The 19,993-nt window shown below is 42.2% G+C and overlaps 1 protein-coding gene across 4 annotated transcripts in view; it reads right to left on the bottom strand.

The window, feature by feature from the left end:
- Positions 1-1,463: 1,463 nt before the first annotated feature.
- Positions 1,464-19,993, bottom strand: part of SLC11A1 (solute carrier family 11 member 1) — a 45,041-nt gene continuing 26,511 nt past the window's right edge. For all 4 annotated transcript variants that reach the window (XM_087920534.1, XM_087920536.1, XM_087920533.1 and 1 more), the window contains 7 exons: positions 18,524-18,682; positions 16,843-16,941; positions 15,757-15,876; positions 9,469-9,618; positions 5,317-5,390; positions 4,632-4,785; positions 1,464-3,640 (listed from right to left, as the gene is read on the bottom strand). In XM_087920534.1, the coding sequence (XP_087776660.1) occupies positions 3,560-3,640; positions 4,632-4,785; positions 5,317-5,390; positions 9,469-9,618; positions 15,757-15,876; positions 16,843-16,941; positions 18,524-18,682 (837 nt within the window). In that variant the 3' untranslated portion in view covers positions 1,464-3,559. The remainder of the gene's footprint in view (positions 3,641-4,631; positions 4,786-5,316; positions 5,391-9,468; positions 9,619-15,756; positions 15,877-16,842; positions 16,942-18,523; positions 18,683-19,993) is intronic.

The raw sequence follows: 19,993 nt of genomic DNA, 5'->3' as shown, positions 1-19,993 counted from the left end.
CGTTGCAGGGCCCCGATTCTCCCCTTAAGCTAATTTACTTCTACAGTGGGGAATGGAAGGCCCTGATGAGACAGGCCCAAATCTGGAATGGTGAGAGATACGAGAAAATTCATTCCCCATTGCCCTGTCAGAGCTGAAGAAGCTTCTTGGATGAGAAGCGAAATGTCTTCAAAGAAAAAAACAAGAAAGTCCAGTTGCCTCCTGAAAAAGCACCTTTGGCACAACCAGGACCTGGATGACTGAGAATCTCTACAGACTACTTCTACAAAGATAAATCCAGTAGCAATGTGGCATGCCATTCCTCGCCAATTTCAAAAGGTTTATTTTTTTTTTTTAACAACGTAGAAGAATATTTATTTGATTCGAACATCTTCGGCTATCTTATCAGTACCACACAGTTCACATCTTTTGATTCTTGGAAATCACTTGATAATCTTTTTTACTGGAGGAAAAAAAAGTCCTTTAGCTTAAAGCAATATAGAGGGGTGGGTTGGTACAAATGACTCCCAAACATCAGTGTATATGGTCCCAATAATTTCCATGATATAACTAATCGGTTTAATGGAATAAAAAGTCAGTTAACTGAGTTTAGAAGATACAGTCAGTTTATGAGCCAATTTTCCGTGCCTGCAGATGAGACTGCTTTCAGAAGGATTCAGAACCTACTGTTGCTCTTGGTTGCCAGTCAATTAAAATAAGACGAACATATCAAATCTGGCACCTATCAATTTCTGCACTTTTTGGACAGAGGAACAACTATTAAAACTGACAACCATTCTCTTAGTTAAAAATAATCAGATACCAAGAAAGCCTCTGCAAGGGCAGGTTTAAAAAGTGCAGCAGGAAATCCTCCTTTTCATTTAACTACTGTATCAAGGGCAGAGGTCTCCAGATTCTGGGAGATCTTGAACATATTTGGAAAATTGAACAAGCTGGCTGAATACTGTGCTACCACAGATTGGCAGCCAGGAAGGGCAGGGCCAGCCACAAAATGTTGGGATAGCCTTTCTCCCTATATAAAGGCTCTCTGTTTGTATGTAGACGTATGTGGGTTTTTTTCCCTCCTTCGCTGGATATCGTCTTCATTCCCTCTGCTGATTTCTACACCCCAGATTTTCCAGACATTTTTATTTCTCCTCTGGAATTTATTGAACCCCTCCCTATCCTCTCTCTGATCATTCTCCTGGTCCTCTTGAGCATAAACCAAGAGTAATTTAAAAAACACAAGCATCACTTTGGGGCTAGCTGGCCCACAGTTCATTTTCTTTGCTTTGAGTCAAAACCCAACTGGGGGAATATATGAAGATGAGAACGTTGCAAGCCTACCACTCTCTTGGGAAGATATCTAGGGGCTTTGTCATCATTTCATTGCCAAACCCAGATTTAAGATATGGGAACTTTCATCCTTTTTATGTCTAATACTTCTTACAGGACAGGACTTCATGATACACAGAATACACAACTTTTGCTAAAAAGGAAGCTCGTACTTATTTTCCAGTTTTCTATGCCTTCTGAATCACTCCATCTACAAGTAGATAATGACCGGTCATTTAATGAACATTTTCAATCATGATGGCCTTGGAAAGAATGCTTTATAGCCTATAAAACACTTTCAGCCACCCTAAAACATCTGGTTGGCACCTCCAAAGTCACATGATAACATTTCGGGGCGCTTGGCTGTTCAAATTTATGACTGGTCATTAAGTGTGATCATGGGATCTCCATTTATAATCTTCTTTGGTGGCTTCTCCAGAAAGCTAATGGGGAAGTAACTTACAAGTAGAGGGATGATGGATTTGAAGTCCTTTCCCCTGGGATTTATTTTCCAGTTTTCTATGCCTTCTGAATCACTCCATCTACAAGTAGATAATGACCTGCAGGAAGGAGAAATCCTCTTGTGTGCTGGAGGAACGGACTTCAAATCTGGCGAGAATGCAAGCAAATGTCAGCATGTTGAGCCTGCCAGTTTCTGCCAGTTTTGAGGTCTGTTCCTGTGGACTCCCAAAATTTTCCAGCCAGATTTAAGACTTGTGAACTTTAGCTCCACAAGTCAAAGTCCACAAATCTTAAAGTTGCCAAGTTTGGAGACCTCTGCTCCAAAGCAACAAAAGATTTGCCCTCTAGAACTCCTGTGTTCTTGCAATTGTTCTCCTTGGTGAGAAAGAGAGAGGATCGTGTTTGGCGTGTGCATGGTCACATGAGTCATGCGAGTTGCGCAAGTCACACGATCCCACCCCTGCAGCCACGCCCACCAAGCCACGCCCACAGAACTGGTGGTGGGAACTTTTGAATCCCACCACTGGGACTACCTCTATGTTTTAGTGCCATGGCCGCATCAGAGCTTAAACTAAGACACTGCTAGAACTGAAGTGTCTTAAAATGGGGAAGAAACTTTGCAATCCAAATTATGTTAATTGCATTTGTCATAGGCTTTGAGAATCCGATACCTTCTTCAATCCCTTACACTAAACCATACAGTAGTTGTTTTGCTTTGGTTTGGTGTACTGTGTAAACACAACATTTGCAAATCCTATATCATGTTATAACAAACCTGTCATATTACTCAATAAACCATAGTTAAATAAGTCATGGCTTGACATAATGTGTGAATTCACACACTGAATCAACCCCCGCCCCCCTTGTTCTAATTAACACGATTCATTGCTCCATCTGTCATTCCCATTACTATGTTCATCCTGAGGGCAGAAGTCAAGCAGCAATAGCATGGAGAAAGTGAGATGAGATGGTTGATCTACAGTGGATCCTTGACCAGAGTGTGGGCTTGTGGAGTTGTCTTACAGGCTCTGATAGTAGGCTTTAGATTAAAATGGGTGCAAAGAAGGAATAGCTGCCAGATTCTGTAGTATAAATATTAGGTGCATCTTACTTTGATGGATTTCCCACAGAGAGTCACAGGCCAGAGTAGGCAACTGGAAGGAGAAAGTCTAAAGCAATGGTGTAGAAGTAGAAACCAAGGGATGTGTGCATTCTTCCAGCGTTCCTTTGTGGCCTCACCAATGGTGGAATCAAACATACATGTTTTTACCCCCATTCCTTAAGCTCCTAAACTCACTTCCCCCACAAAAAGGACAGCTCCCCAACCACTATTAAAATGGATGTCTTGATGTTCCACCCAAAGCTGATCTGGGTCTGAAACTGGTAGAAGGTGTGTACATTTGATCATGAGTATCTAGAATACTTTATAGTTCTTTCTTTACACTGTTTCCCCCCCTAACTTGCTACATATTGTCAGAATTTTAAAAAAAACAAAAACAAGAGTGCATCAAGTCTTGAAACCTCTCTGGAAGTTACACCACAGCCATTCCAAGTCTGAAGGTTCTTTAGGAATGCCAGAAATTGTCCCTGGAGCTTTTGGCCTGCAAAGCAGGCACTGTGCTGAGTGATCATTACTGATGCTGAGTCCATCCTTTGCCAACAGAAACTCTGCTTCTGACACCTTTGCTTCCTGGCAGATCCCCAAGAGCAGCTGCTTCCTGTTTTGTTGGGGAGACATAGTGATGATTCATCAGCTTCCAGTGGTGATGAGTGGGATGTATTATCACTGCAGTCCATAACTGAACCGAGTATGGGGCCCACGAGCCAGGAAGGCAGCTCCATGTGAAATGAGACAGGTCCAAATCTAGAATGGTGAGAGAGATGACAAAATCCAAGAACAAGTTGCATGTATTTGTACGGTATAGTCATATATATGAGACAGGTGGCCATATATGAATATTAAATAAATAAATGAGGGAGAATTTTGACCAGACGTATTCAAACCCGGCCACTTTAAGACATGTGGACTTCAACTCCCAGAATTCCCCAGCCAGCCATGCTGGCTGGGGAATTCTGGGAGTTGAAGTCCACATGTCTTAAAGTGGCTAAGTTTGGAGACCCTTCGTTTTGACCATCAAGCCAAAGAACCTTCTTTATGTTCTCCATCTGCCTGGAATAATGTCCCTGTGTGACTAGCCCATTTTCCCGCATAACAATTCTCTTATATTCTTAAGTTTGTCTTCAAGCTTTTGCCCTTCAGATATGTGACCATTCTCAGAATTCTCAGCTGACATCTTCGCCCAAGAGATAGGCTTGAGTTCATTTTCCCCCCACAAGGTACTTATTTAAGGGGATATCGTTTCCCTGGGACCATTAGATCGGTTCCAGAAGTTGTGCTAAGCTGCGATTTGCTTAAAAGTGGCCTATTGAATTTGGCATAACATGCTGTGCTAAAGTCAAACCACACTGTATAGCTTAGCAAGTTATACAATTTCAGCCCATTTCTGTGTCCTCTCCAGAAATCTCATTCTATTGCTTCATAAACACCTATCTTTATATAACACCATTTTCAGTTATGATAAGGAATGGGGGAAGAGAAAGAGCTGAGCTGACTGAATAGTCAGGATAAATAGGCATCAGCCATTTCATCACTACGACTCAGGTCACTGATTATCTTCTCTGTGTCAAGCTTTGAAATTCAGCTGCCAGTCTGGAGATTTTGCATTAGGAACGGCTTAATGCACTAGATTCCACAATCTTATCTGTTTGAATAGGTAATCCCTAGAACTGTTAAATCCAATTTGGGGATAAACCACCGATATGGATGATGCCCGATTTGCATACAAGCTTCCTACCAGGTAGCAGACGAAGGCCACGTAAGCGAGGAGCACGAATGATATGGCAATGTAGTAGGCCAGATAGTTCAAGGTTATGACGCTTGTCACCACAAAGTATAAATTGATTGCACAGATTAATCCAGTGATCAGGACCATTAGAAATTTTCCAATGCTAAGAAAACAAGAGGAGAGAAAATACATGGATCCGGGTTATTGAAGCAGTTCCATCTCAACCACGTTTTCGGAGCTACGTCTGCCAAATCACCTAGAGTGAAAATGATTAATCTCTGTGGCGAGCAGAAGACTTTCCCTCTTCTTAGAACACTTCCTACCTTGATTTCTTCCATTTTTGTCTTTATAGAAAAGGAAACCACACAATCCTCTAAATACTATAATCAGCATAACTAATGCCTCTGTGTACTGTGATTTATTATTGCCAAAAAAGGATGGACATATCCACATAGTCCCCAAGGGTTAAGCTTGACATGACAGGAACACCTCCTGAGCGTCTTCTATTTATAGAACAACCTAATGAAAAAGCTGTTTATATATGGAAGAACAAGCAAGCCTGACTAAATTCAACTTTGAAATACAGGTGGAGATCTGGGCACTGTGGCTCTGTGGCAGGTTCAACAGTACAAGTTTAAGATAGAAATGGTCCTCAGAACCACCAAGGAGTCCCCATCCCAGTTGAGCTACTTACATCCCGTTGACAAAATCCTTCATGAGAGGTTCCATGCTGGTGAAAGTGAGAACAGGTATGACAGCAAAAGGTAGCTAGAATTAGGTAGAAAAACAGGTTGAGCATGAAGGCAGGTTTTAAAATGTGCACTATGTTTTCTTTCTGTATCCCTTCTCAGAATTTTTTATGGAACTACGTGGGCGAACAAACAACATATTTTCTAAGGGCTACTGACCGTTGATTATTTATTTATTGGATCTTTTTGCCACCCATCTCTCCTTCTGGTGGTTTACAAACATTAAGGTAAAGGTAAAGGTTCCCCTTGCACATACGTGCTGGTCGTTTCTGGCTCTGGGGGGCAGTGCTCATCTCTGTTACAAAGCTGAAGAGCCAGCGCTGTCCAAAGATGTCTCCGTGGTCATGTGGCAATCATGACTAAATGCTAAAGGTACACAGGATGCTGTTACCTTCCCACCAAAGTGGTCCCTATTTTTCTACTTGCATTGTTACATGCTTTTGAACTGCTAGGTTGGCAGAAGCTGGGATAAGTAACGGGAGCTCACTCCGTTACACAATGCTAGGGATTCGAACTGCCGAACTGCCGACCTTTCTGGTCGACAAGCTCAAGGTCTTAGCCACTGAGCTACTGTGTCCCCCCCCGCCACCTTTAATAAACATTAAAGGCTGATAAAACATGCACATAATAAATTGTCTTAATACTAGCAATAATTTACAATTAAAAAGATGGAGGGGAAAGGATCAGGATGCACACAGTGGGGTGAAAAGAGGGGGGGGAGGCTTGTCTTAAACTGCCAGTCACCTCCAGTGTGATGCACCCCCAAAGGTTAACTGGAAGAACCCAGGTGCTTGCAGAAGGGTGGGTCAGAAGGGTGGGTGCAGATCTCACTTTGGGGGTGGGGAGGAGCCATAGGACAGAAAACTGTCTTCTTGGATCCCACCAGCTGAAATTCCTTGACTGTTGGAGTCTGCACCGTGCCCCTTCTGCTGGCTTGGGTCAGGCAGGCTAGTTCCTTTACAGTAAGATGGTTCCAGAGGTGGTATTCAGCAGATTCTGAGCAGTTCTGGAAAACTGGTAGTGGAAATTTTGAGTAGTTCGGAGAACCAGCAAATACCACCCCTGGCTGGAGATTTTACACTATCCTTCCCCTGCCACGCCCACAAAACCACACCCACAGAACCGGTAGTAAAAAAAATTTAATCCCACCACTGGCACCACAGTTCCTCAGAAGGGTTGTGGATAACCAACACCTTGGTTATCCAGAAGCAAAGTTGCAGCCATGCAGTTTGTGGAACTGCAGTGTAACATGGGCCACTTAGGAGCCCCAAGAACTGCCTGCACCTGCCACATTCTGCATCACTTTCCACTGTTCACAGACTCATGATACCATAGTTTCTTGCTGGTCTCAGAGGATCTTTAGCAAATTAGCATTATGTCATAGCAACAGTAGACAATGTTGTGCTTTCCAGATATTTTAGAACAGTTTCTATAATTCCTAATCAACATTACTGTTGGATTTAATCTAAAAGACATTTAGATTATATACAATTCTTATAGGACCAGGGTGGGATTCTACCAGTTCGCACCTATTCGGTAGAACCGGTTGTTAACATTCTAAGAAGTTTGGAGAACCAGTTGTTAGAAGAAATTACTGGCCTAATCCTGTAAGGAAGGCAGGAAGGAAACATTCTGGTGTTGCTTGCAGAAACTGCCTCTACGTTAACCCTTATTACATTCTTGGTAGGACTAGACTGCCTGCTCTGGAACTTCTCTGGAGGTTTTTCCCCCACCTTTGCTGGTACTTTGCTTGTGTGGAGTGACCATTCAAATTTACAATGGTACTGAAAAAAGTGACTTATGACCATTTTTCACACTTACAACTGTTGCAGCATCCCCACAGTCATGAGAGGCCAGGCGAGGAGATGCGTGCTTCAATGTGAGTGATATTGAGTTGGCCACGCCCAGCCAATAACATGACCACCAAGCCACGCCCACCAACTAAGCCACGCCCACATAACCGGTTGTTAAAAATTTGAATCCCACCCCTGTATAGGACCATATATAATCATGATGCTGGTTTGTAGTCCATTGCTTGTCTGATGAAAAATATCCAAAGCTAGCAGATAAGTGCCAGGCTTCAGCCTGAAAAGCTCTGACTTGTGTTTTTACTGTCCAACTGCACTCACCACCACTAAGTTATTCCTGAAGTTTAATCAAAACTCCCCTTCTGTAACTTGTGCTTTAGCCTTGAGCTGCAGAATATCGGTGTGTGTGTGGGGGGTGTGACGGGACATTTTTGCTTTATACTCAGGAGTGAAAAGTGTGGTGCTTTCCAGCTGTTGGACCATCTTCCAGCAGCCCTGGTCTGCATGCCAATGGAATGGAATGCTGGGAACTGTAACTCAATTACAACTGAATTGAATGGTGATTGTGGGATGGCCTTATCCTGTCACAGCACTTTAGAACAGGGGGCTCTTTGGCAACTTTAAGACTTGTGGACTTCAACACCCAGAATTCCTCAGCCAGCAAAACTGGCTGAGGAATTCTGGGAGTTGAAGTCCACAAGTCTTGTAGTTGCCAAGGTTGGAGACCCCTGTTTTAGAATATAATACCTCACTTAACCCAATAGCAAAGCTGGCTGAGGAATTCTGGGAGTTGAAGTCCACAAGTCTTAAAGTTGCCAAGGTTGGAGACCCCTGCTTTTGAAATATTTTCTTTCATGTCCCTATCAGATACAGATTGTTGACGCTATTTTTTTGGGGGCATATGTAGTTTATTGCAAACAGATCAGCAATGTTTATAGAGGTAGTCCTCAACTTACAACAATTCACTTAATGACTGTTTGAAGTTTCAACGACGCTGAAAACAGTGACTTAATGACCATTTTCAGACTTATGACCGTTGCAGCATCCCCATGGTCTCATGATTTACATTCGGATGCTTGACAGCTGACTCCCATTTATGATGGTTGCAAAGTCCTAAGGTCATGGGATCGGGTAGTCCTTGACTTACAACCACAATGGGGCCCAGAAATTTCCATGGCTAAGCACGCTGGTTGTTAAGTGAATCGCACCCAATGTTACAGCCTTTTCTGTTACGGTTGCCAAGCAAATCACTGCAATTGTTCAATGAATCGTATGGTCCTTAAGCAAATCCGGCTTCTTCCCATTTACTTTGCTGGTTGGAAGCTGAAAGTCACAAATGGTGATTGCATGACCCCTGGGGATGCTGCAGCCATTACAAATACCTGCCAAGTACCCGATTTTTTTTCATGTGTCTCTGAAAATGCTGCAATGGTCATAAGTGCAAGGATCAGTCCTAAATCGCTTTGTTCAGTGCGACTGTAAATTCCGACTCTTGCTAAATGGAGGGTCACCAGTCAAGGACTGTCTGGGCTGTAAGAAGCTGCCCAAGGAGCTGCTGATACTGTTCTACAGGGGGATTATTGAGCCTGTCGTCTGCACCTCTATAACTGTCTGCTTTGGTTCTGCAACCCAACAGGACAGACACAGACTTCAGAGAGTAATTAGGACTGCAGAAAAAACAATTGCTACCAACCTGCCTTCACTTGAGGACCTGTATACTGCATGAGTCAAAAAGAGGGCTGTGAAAATATTTACAGACCCCTCACATCATGGACATAAACTGTTTCAATTCCTGCACTCAAAGCAACGCTATAGAGCACTGCACACCAGAACAACTAGACACAAGGACAGTTTTTTCCCGAATGCCATCACTCTGCTAAACAAATAATTCCCCCAACTATTACAAAGCCTGCACTACTATTACTGTTAATCTTCTCATCACTTCTTATCATATCCCCTCCCACTTGTGACTGTATGACTGTAACCTTGTTGCTTGTATCCTTACGATTTATATTGACTGTTTCCTAGCATGATTTGATTGCTGATTGTACCCTATGACTATCATTAAGTGTTGTACTTTATGATTCTTGACTCTTGACGAATGTATCTTTTATGTACACTGAGAGCATTTACAGCAAGACAAATTCCTTATGTGTCCAATCATACTTGGCCAATAAAGAATTCTATTCTATTCTATTCTATTCTATTCTATTCTATTCTATTCTATTCTATTCTATTCTATTCTATTCTGTATCTCGGGAGAGGGCTGTTACTGGATTAATAACTCACCAGGATGCTCTGGAGTACATTTAGGAGGTCGTTGAGGCCTGTTAAGTCTCCTACGTTCCTGAAGGCAGCAACAAAGACAGTGGGAAGAATGGCAAAGGAACGAGTGAAGACCACACGGGCAAAGCGAGACCAGCGCAGTTGCAAAAAACCCTGCAGGAAATAAAAAGAGAGAGTTTTATAAAGGTCAAGCTACTATCAGTCATTTGTAGTCCTGCTATACTTATCAAAAATCCCCCTCCCTTAGTCATCTGAAAAAAAATCCAAGTTTAACCTCTTTTGCATAACGTGAGGCCATCTCTAGGATGGTGTCAGAATAAGAAGAAAAACATTTGTTTAAGTCATAGATACAGCTAAGAACTACTTAAGCTAGTCTCAGATATGGACTGGGGTTGAGATAAAAGCAGCATCACGGGTGCCAGACAGAAAAATGATGCTGCCTGGGCATTTTTTTTTAAAAAAAATCACAATTATGAGTGAGTAGTTTAATTTAACCTTAAACTATCCTTTAACCTTAAATTATCCACTATTGACCTCACCCTATCCCTAAGAGGTCTGTAAGGGGTGTGCATAAGTGCACAATCATGCCTGCCGTCGCTGCCCTATTGTTCCCATTTATTCGTACCTATTTCCTGTATTCTTACTCATGTTTATACTTATACCTATTATCTTGTAAGTGATTGACAAATCAAATAAAGAAAAAATAAATAAATAGTTGAAGGCCAGTAGAAGGAACAGCAATTTCAAACACAGTTCATCTCTAACTGAATGGCAACTATTTTGAAAAAAAGATTGCAACCTAGTGGTCAATTTAAATTATTGCAAAAAATATATATTCTTTTTAAAAAAAGCAAATTGTTGAATTATTTGACTATATTTGGAATGTAGAGAGTTATGCAAGGGTTATTCTATCATAGTGGCCATTGCTAGTGACAGAGCCTTTCTCAGAGATCAACTTGGTACTCTAAAAGAATAAGCAATTTGCTAGTTGGCTAAGAAGCAGAAAAGATGAGTATTTCATAAGAGGACTGACTCTTTTGAACCTGTTTCAATTTTTTAAAAAAATGCAGAAAGGGATAGTCTGTTGAATCATGCACATGCCCTCATGGAAGAATCGGCTCAGAACAGAACATTGGAAAAGCACCGCTGGCTAGAAGTGGAGAAAACAATCAGAACAATGGGAGAGATTAAGCAAGAGTCTTCTGCTTGGTTCTTGATGCTTTTAATAGTCACAAGAATCCTTGTAACCATTCTCTGTCCTCATCTGTAGATCACATCTCCCCACACACCACTCTCCAGCCAAAAGGGGATCTTGCCTGCTATAAATGTATTGAAACCTTGCAGAAATGAACAGATTAACACTTGCTATAAAGGAGAAAGAACAAACTGAATCTTACATGACATGGGAGCTGCTTTATGGGCGGTTGGAGAATAAAAATAGAAGTGAGAAAAATGGAGATTAGTGAAATAAAGAATATATGTTAAGATAGAGATGTAAACAACATGATGGTTATTATATATGATTGTTAAGATTACCATACCTAATATTATATTTTCATTAGAAGATACGTTAAGAGGGAGAAATGAATTGAGTTATAATGTTGATTAATAATGTTGTAAGATTAGAGAATTAGCATCAATGTAATGAGTATTGTAAATTTTGATTGTAATAGTATGGAGACATTTGCACCCAGATGACACACTGCTTAATGGAAGATGATATGTCCAAGTTAAAAAAAATTAAAACACACACACACACACACACACACATATAAAGAAATCTATACAATATTGAAATGTGACAAAAAAAAAGCTTTGCTTAAATTACAGCTGTTGACCCCAATGGCCATCAGTTATGGGTTCGCCGGTTCACCCCAATTGCCATCACTAAGAGTTTGCCTGCTTGCCCCAGTGCAAAACACTCTGCTAACCATTTCCTTTCTTTTTTTGTAAAACTTTTTTTATTTTTTGACAACAAACATAAACACAAAACAACAAATAAAACCTTCTTTCAATTGTACAGTATGTCGGTTGGTACATATTTCTTGTGCACAATATATATAGTCTTTCCCTCTTAGATTTAAATTTATATTCATATTATATTAATCAACTTTCATGTCATGTCATGTTATCATTACATCGTCATTAGACTTTAATTGCATGTGCACATTGTCCTTTTTGAGACAATCTTAATTTTTACAAATTCTAACTTATAATTCCTTCCATAATAATCAATTGTAACATATCATTACCATTATATTGTATTTACGATTGTATTTTATTTATATTATAATATATTTCATTTTCCTATTTTATATCCAACCATTGATAAAATAAATCCCATATTTTATAATATTCTTTTTCTTCTTGCTCTCTAATTGTCAGTGTCAATCTACTCATTTCTCCGCTAACCATTTCCTGAGGACATGAATGCACAACACCCGTCCTTGCTCCACAAGTATGGCAACCTCACCCCATCTTTCCTTGTTCTACTTCTAGTTGTTTTTCAGCTTCTGCTGGCACAAGCTGCATTGCGGCAAATCCTTCTGAGGTAAATTTGGGAAGAAGGGGACTGCCTTGCTCCTACTGATTCCTGATTCCTGATCACTGATTTCAAGGCCATTTCTGACTAGAGAAAGCCATCTCCCCCATTTCTCTTGAGTGGAAGTAAAGCAGGAGGCAAGGATGGAAATCTGGTTTTTGAGGTGCCAATTCTCTAGGCCCCAAAAGACCCACTTCCCCCTACAGAAGGGAGCAAGGTTGAAATCAAGCCACCTGTCAGTTCTCCAGTGTCCAGAGGATCAGGAAACTGGCAGCAAGGAGACATTACTTCTCCCACCTTCCCTTGCGATTCATGGTGGAAAATTACTTCTTGAGGTTTTCCTATGTATTTCTCACTCTGTGGCTTAGGTCCTCCAGCATCCAAGCTGCAGGTGAGTGGGTGGGGTGGGCAACTTCCCTGAGAGGCTTCTGGCTGCCAAGCTGGATCCACCCCACCTTTTCCCTCCTGCTGGGGGAAATTGGCTCTTCCTGAATTTCTCTTCCCTTCAGAGGGAAAGAGAGAAATGGGAAGAAAAAAAACCCCTGTTGCCAGTTCTTTGTTCCCAGAGTAGTCAGACTGCAGCACCCACAGCAGAAGACCAGTTACTGGCACCCAAAGAGGCCTTTCCTGTTTCCCCTCTTCTTCCTCCCACTTCTCACTCAGACAGAAGTCTTAGTCTTTTCCACTGTTCAGCAGATAGTGAGTGGAAATTTGATCAGCACTTCTTTGGTGGCAGGTGTCTATGGAAATTCTCAGTCATCCAGCTCAGGGTTGTCCCAAAGCTTCTCCCCACCAACCCCCACAAGAGGCAACTGGACTTTCTGGATTTTCTTTGAAGACATTTTGCTTCCCCATCTATGAAGCTTCTTCAGCTCTGAGATGAAGAAGTTTCTTGGATGGGGAAGAAAAACGTCTTCAGAGAAGACAATCCAGAAAATCCAGTTGCCTCTTGAAAAAGCAGCTTGGGGTTAAGGTGGCAGAGTTTTCTGCTGGCTCCCACCCTGCACAGCAGCAGTTAGGGTTGCCACATGGAAGAGCCGTACAAACAGAGAGATCCCACTTCACCTATGGAAGCTTAATGGTTAAGCCACTATCTCTCATCTCAGCCTCTTCCCCGCTCTCCCCACTTGTTCTGGGAAAAAGAGAAGACAGATATTCTATGCACGCCTTCTCTTCCTGGAGAAAAGGTAAGTACAGGTAGTCCTCAACTCACAACAGTTCGTTTAGTGACCGTTCGAAATTACAACGGCACTGAAAAAACTGATCATTTTTCACACTTAAAACCATTGCACCATCCCTATGGTCATGTGATCAAAATGCTTGGCAAATGACTCATATTTTTGACGGCTGCAGTGTCCTGGAGTCATGTGATCTTCTTTGGTGACCTTCTGACAAGCTAAGTCAGTGGGGAAGCCAGATTCACCAAACAGTTATATTACTAGCTTAACAACTGTAATGATTCACTTAACAACTGTAGCAACACAGGTCATAAAATGGGGCAACACTCATTTAACAAATGTCTCACTTAGCAAACAGAAATTTTAAGCTCAGTTGTGATCGTAATTCAAGGACTACCTGCGTAAATCTAACAAATAAAGATCTTTTTCTCTGTGAGAAAAAAACCCCAAAGATTGGCTAATCTATTTCTAAACGGGGCTGAGGACTGCCTTCCCTTGCTTGCATTCCCAGGCCATCCTGGCTGGAGATGAAAGGCCCGGAGCCCAAAATAATTGGAGTATGTCAGCTTGGGGAAGACCATCTTAAAATTAGGCCCAGAGCATCCCATAGTCCGGGACAGCATGTGAATCAAATTAGGGGATCAGATAAGGGTGGGCAAATAGTTGTGTTTGTGTGGGTGTACTGGAGCATAAGAATGACTTTGGGAGGGAGCCCATTTTAAAGATTTTATCCTGAGGAAACTTAACCAGTGTTAATCATGATAAAGCTTACAGAGAACATATGCTTCTCGATGCTGGTTGTTATGGAATCAAGTGGGAGAATATTGCGTCCCTCCTCCATTTTTACAAGGTTTCTGGAAACATTTGGTGGACTCCTGGGGAACACAAAGTTGCTTTGATCCATCTGGTCACTTCTGAACAGCAGATTAGCAATCATTAGACCATAGATGGCAGCTTTGCAATTTCTTGTAGTCCAGGTTTACCACAAGTGTTTGGCCCAAGTCCCATTAAATGTCTTCAGCTAGTTTTAATTGGGATTATACCATGGAGGCTAATAAGCTATAGTTGTCCTGTCTTGGAAAAGGTACATTTTAATCAACCCATTAATGATGTATAGATATGTTTTCACAGCTTTTCTGGATTTTTTTAAAGTTTGATGCAACAGACACCATCTAAAAAAAGCTAACACCTATAACAAGACTTCTCTGACTGAGTACAAGTTGTGGTTTAACCTCACTTCCAAAAAACATCTTCATCTAACAGTGGAAACAAATAAAAGCAAAGAGAGACTTAGACTGTAAGCAGGAAAACACCTTCTGTGCCTTCGCAACAGACTCTGTTTTGCTGTATCTTCCCACGTGAAATATAACATCTTCAACCGGCCCTAGAACGGAATTCAGAGGAGACCTGGCTCATGTTAAGCCCTTAGATATGGAGCCAGCAGTAGCCTTGGTCTGCTGCTGTGGTGTCAATCATACTGCACTTCCACTCAGTAATTTTTTGGCATTGTGCACTCAATCTACCTCTGCATGTTAATTTTCTCCAATAATTATAATGTAGCTTTGTTGTGGAGCATTGTGGGAAATTAAAACGATAGTTAGGCAAATTATGTGGCTCGAGTGCTATTACCTGTGGCCATGATCAAATAATCTCATTGGGGAGGGGGTTCTCCCTACTGGATCAGAGTCTAATGAGTTTCAAATCCCCAATATCAATTCTGCACATCCACCTGTCAAAACTTGATTCATCTTTGCCCGTGAAAGCACTTTGATCCGACTTGTCTAGGCAAAGCAGAGCATTGCATTAGTCACCAAAAAAACCCTGCTAGCATTGATGGTAGATTATTTCACACTGGCCGTTGATATCCCGAAAGGATATAGAAAGAAAGCTATAGGTTTTAACTAATAGTTTTGCTTGACATGCTAAGCAAACCCAAAATTTGGGACACCACTTTAAGTAGCAAGACAGAACAGAGAACAATGGGGCAGGAAAAAAATAGCGGAGATACGGAAAGGAAATCTTAGACCAATAGTTCTCAATCACATCAAGGACAACATGTATGCGCTATGCCATGGGAAAAAGATGTTCTAATAGGATGAAATAAGTCTGGACTTAAAAGGTCATATGGAGCTGGAAAAAACCATGAGAGAAAATATGAGAAGAGGAAGTATTTCACCTGCGGGAGATGTCAGGAAAGATGATAGGAGAAATGGGAATATTGGGATTCCAGCAGCTATTAAGTGAAATAATAGCAATCAGAAATATTCTATGAATCAGGAAAATTCTGGTTTCACACGTACTTTGACAAAGGCATATTCACGACATTCTATGTGGGGATATATGTAAGGAAAGGAAGAAAGACAAACCCCAGAATTTATGAGGTTTCTTTCCTTCATTTGCATTTTGTAACTTAAAAGCAAAGAAAACTATAGTTATATTGCCTTATATTTAATATATACTTATCTATTTTAGTGATAGGCAGGCATCATTATCTCATCCGTTGCCACTGCTGAATGTCAGCCCTTCCCACTTCCCAACTTACTATACCTCAGTCTCCAGGTATTTTCTCACCTCCATAACAAACTGTCCTGCATAGGTTCCTGTCATGGTTGAACTTTGACCTGCTGCAAGGATTCCAACAGCCCAGATATAGAGAGCAATGGGCCCAAAGTAGCATCCTAGGATAATTCCCTGCATAGAAAAAGGCAAACATTCATGGCTTATATTCCACAATGGACATGCTCTTTGTACTAAATAAAAATGCATTAAATCATTTTGACTTCATCCTGCAAAGGCCCACACAGCTGCTCACCATCTCATTTGTCCAAGCCTAACATTATAGTGACAATAGCAGCAACCTAAAGAACTAAAAATAGAAAGTAATTAGATAAGTCTAACTAAAGTGAAAATGATGGAGTGGAGGGGAGGGAATTTTAAATCAATTACAAGGCTTCCTGATAAGGAAATTTAAAAGCAATAGAAGTGACAACCATAGGTCATAGAGACCTCCTCTCCCTATTGTTTAATATCTTTACGAACCTGCTAGGAGAGGCCATCTATTTAAATGCATGTCTCCATCTTTGGTTAGAAAGGCAATGTAGTGGAATTTGGTATATTTGGAAGGTGGGGTGATACAGACTCGGATTCAGCAAGATGGGGCGACTTGCAGAATCAAGAACTGAAAGCCAACTGATTCTGAAAACAACTGAAAATCTGTAACTCTAGATGGGGCTGTAGTCCCTGAGACAAAGTTGGCTCAAAATCTGGAGGCACTTCTGAATAGCAGGTGGGGAAGCCATGGCTAGAAACCCCTTTGTGTGATTACATGCTAGTTAAAACCATTTCTGGAAAAAGGAAGCTTCGTTAATGCCCTAGTCAACTCATGCCTGGACTACTACAATGCAAAGCAACCCTTGCACACCAATTGGAAGCTTCAGCTGGCTCAGCATGTGATGACAAGGTAATTATGGACATTCTAGGTTTGCCCATAAAACATTATTATGGGAGCTGCATTGGCTGTGAGTTGCTTCTCAATGCAAGTCATTGGGAGAACAGAAGCAGTTGAGCATTCTTCATCTGAAGGTTCTATATATACAGTTTATCTGTTTTCTATCAGCACCAATTTGGTTGATAGCCATCATTTTGCTGGATACTTACCCCTTGGAAAATGTCCACAGTCACGGTCTCATTGTTTTCAGGAAAGTTGGGGAAAATGCTCTGATTCAAGAATAAGCTCTGATTGGCACAGACATCATGCTGGATTATAGAAGACAAAAGAAAAAAAAAACAAAACTGTTTCATTAGAAACAGGCCTATTACAGGCACCTTGGAGCAACTTCCTGCACTCTTTGCTCTGCCATAAAAAGACCAGCCTGCTGTTTGAGAAATTGTAGGGTAACTACCTAAAACCTTTTTAATGCTATTAATCTCTTCCAATATTGCTTGTCATCCCCTTTTATATTTCTCTGTGTTTGTGTAAACTCTCTAAAACAAATTACAACTCTCACATAAATAGGTGGGATCCGCAGGTCTGTCCCTATGCACCTTACTGTCGCTTGTAACCCCCTTTTTTCTAGCCTTTGCTGCCTATAATGGCCAGCTTCCTCTATTTAATGGTAGGAACACTTCTCTTGTATGGCAACGCACAAAAAATCTGCCTTTGAGTTTTCTTCCTTCTTCACAACTGGTAAAGGGAAGCTTTTACTGCATTGGTTTGCACAACTGGGCTCCTGTTTCTTTGACTCCCAGTCATTGAAATATCACTGTTGCATGGTATAGGACAGAGGTCTCCAAACTTGGCAACTTTAAGACTTATGGACTTCGATTCCCAGAATTCTCCAGCCACAAGTCTTAAAGTTGCCAAGTTTGGGGACCCTGGTATAGGGCATTCTACCAGATGGACTAAGGTAGGTAAATAGGATGAGGATGGACTATTCCTTCTTGGCTGAAGGAATAACTCACTATCTTTTTTTCTAAACCCTTTTAGGGAAGCAAGAGAAAACAAGACAGAAAAAGCATGCAGAAGAAGCTTCTGGGATTATTCCCAACCCTTTCAGAATAGCTCCATTCTGGTTTACATGACTGGGAGGGAAGAGAGAGGGAGAGGGGGTGAAGGAGGGAGTGGGGTGAGGGAGGGAAAGGGAGAGAGAGAGGACACTTTAAATAGATGGGTTAGCCACATTGTAAGCCACTGTCTAAGTCAGGGGTCCCCAACCATCGGTCCCCAGACTGGTGACAGTCCGTGGATCCTTTTTTACCGGGCCGCAAAGCTTGGGCGCCGCCATCTTGTTTCGACAGCGCTTCTGGGTTTTTGGTTGGAAAGTGCTTCCGGTTTTTCAGTTGGAAAGCGGCGTTTGGGTGCTTGCGCCTTAGTTTCGTCGAAGGGGGGGCAGCTTCGAACGAAGAGCCATCCCGATGGCAGTTACCCGTTACTCAGGTACCGGTCCGTGGAAGAATAAATAATCGTGAAACCGGTCCCTGGTTCGAAAAAGGTTGGGGGCCACTGGTCTAAGTGCTTCTCTCCCATGGGGATGCACTGGGTGATTTTCTTTCCTGTTTTTTTTTTAAATCTCTATATCCTCCAGCTTAATCTGACTCTTTCCTAATTGCTTGATTGATTCATATTTATATTTCGTTCCTCCCTCCAAATTTCACCCCCTTTGGTTCCCTTTTGGGAGAGCTCTTAGGCCAATGGACAGGCAGGATCCCCAAGTCTGTTTCTATCATTTTCTTTGGTCAAAAGAATAAAAGTCCACATGTGGGGGGGCGGGGGGGGGCGGGGAAGGAACTATAGATGTTAATGTCAGAGTTGACTTTGAGGGAAGAAAAAGGGACTTACCGCTTCCTGGTTGCTGTGCTGAAAAAACGCCTGGCCAAACACAGACATGACAAAGAGATTGATGAGGAAGGAAACAAAGAGTGCGATGGTGGATTCAATCAGAAAGTACATATTTGCTTCTTTCACTGCTTTCTGGTTGGCACGATCCACTTCTCGGGTCTGTTGGGGACAAAATGCAATGGTTTCTACCTTTATGTGTGCCACAGGATGTTCCGGTGGTCTTGCCCCCTCCAGGGATGGGCTTCAAAAATTTTTTAGCAAAGAATTCTCTGCCCAGTTGCTGGGTAAGCATGGCCATGGCGGGCATGGCTTAGTCGGCCTCCTGCGCCTTGGCAGGGGGTTGCGTCTTTGCCCTCCCTGGACTCGAGACTTTCCTCAAGCCTCCGAGAGAATGAAAACAGCCTCCCTGGGCTCCGGAGGCTGTCTAGAAGCCAGAAACAGGCCCATTTCTGGCCTTCCTGAACTCCCAGGAGGCCCATTTTTCACTGCACGCACCCTGCACTTACCTGCATCCAAAACAGGCCATGTGGGGACTCCTGGAAGGGGTGGGGTGGGGTAGGTGGGGCCAGCCAGGAGTGGGATTTGGGGTTTCTCCGGACTGCACAGAATCTTAGCTTGGGGTTCTCCTGAACCCCTGCGAACCCCCAGTAGCCCTTGACAACATGGGTGGTCTTTGGGCATTTCCACCCAGAGCTATGGAGTCATTTTGATGTCAAACTGCATTGCCCTGAGGTAGCAGAGACAACTATCTTCCACCCTGACTTCCCCAAATATCAAATGATAGAAATTTTGTTTTCCAGTTGAAGGTGTCTGGGTGATGAGAACTGTGACCAAAAAGAGGCATAAGGCTGACTGGTAGCCAGGTTGCCGCTCTGGTCCTTCTCTCACTAATCAAGGCTAGGGAGGAAGAGCTAGCTGGCTCAGCTTGAGTTGTTGGAACTGTAGGAAGTTAGCACCCACACCTCTCCTAGAAAAATGAAATGTCCTAGGAAATATTAAAAAGACAGAATATTTCCCCTAAAAAAGAGTAGAAACTCAGAAGCAAAAGCTCACCCCCACCTTTGCTAATGGACCATTACTCTGGCCTAGGCCAGTCTATTTTACATAACAAAGTTCTACTCCAGGTAGAGCTATAATAGGAATTGCCCAAAGCCCTTTCATTACATCATCATCCAGCAAGGCTCAACCAAGCCTGGGACTCAGAACAGCCTTACAGAGTTGCCCCTGCATGGCCCCATGGGAGTCTGACAACCAATCAGAATACAAGCTCAAATTCAAATCCCAACAGAGGGTATAAAACAATTGCACTCTCAGCATCTTGCCCTTTTTCCTTCTTACTTTACCCAAGGCATGTGGTCATGCCCACCATTTCCAAACAGCCTCCGTGTTTCCAGTGTCTTTTTCCTCACTTGGAACTGAACCCAGAAGGATATTTCTTCCAACAGAATAAATACAAGACAACAACCACAA

Source organism: Pseudonaja textilis, chromosome 1, assembly GCF_049901715.1.
Source record: "Pseudonaja textilis isolate UNSWEBS1 chromosome 1, rPseTex1.2, whole genome shotgun sequence".
Lineage (NCBI taxonomy): Eukaryota > Metazoa > Chordata > Lepidosauria > Squamata > Elapidae > Pseudonaja > Pseudonaja textilis.
Note: the sequence above shows the minus strand (reverse complement) of the source record. Positions and strands in the feature narration are given on the sequence as shown.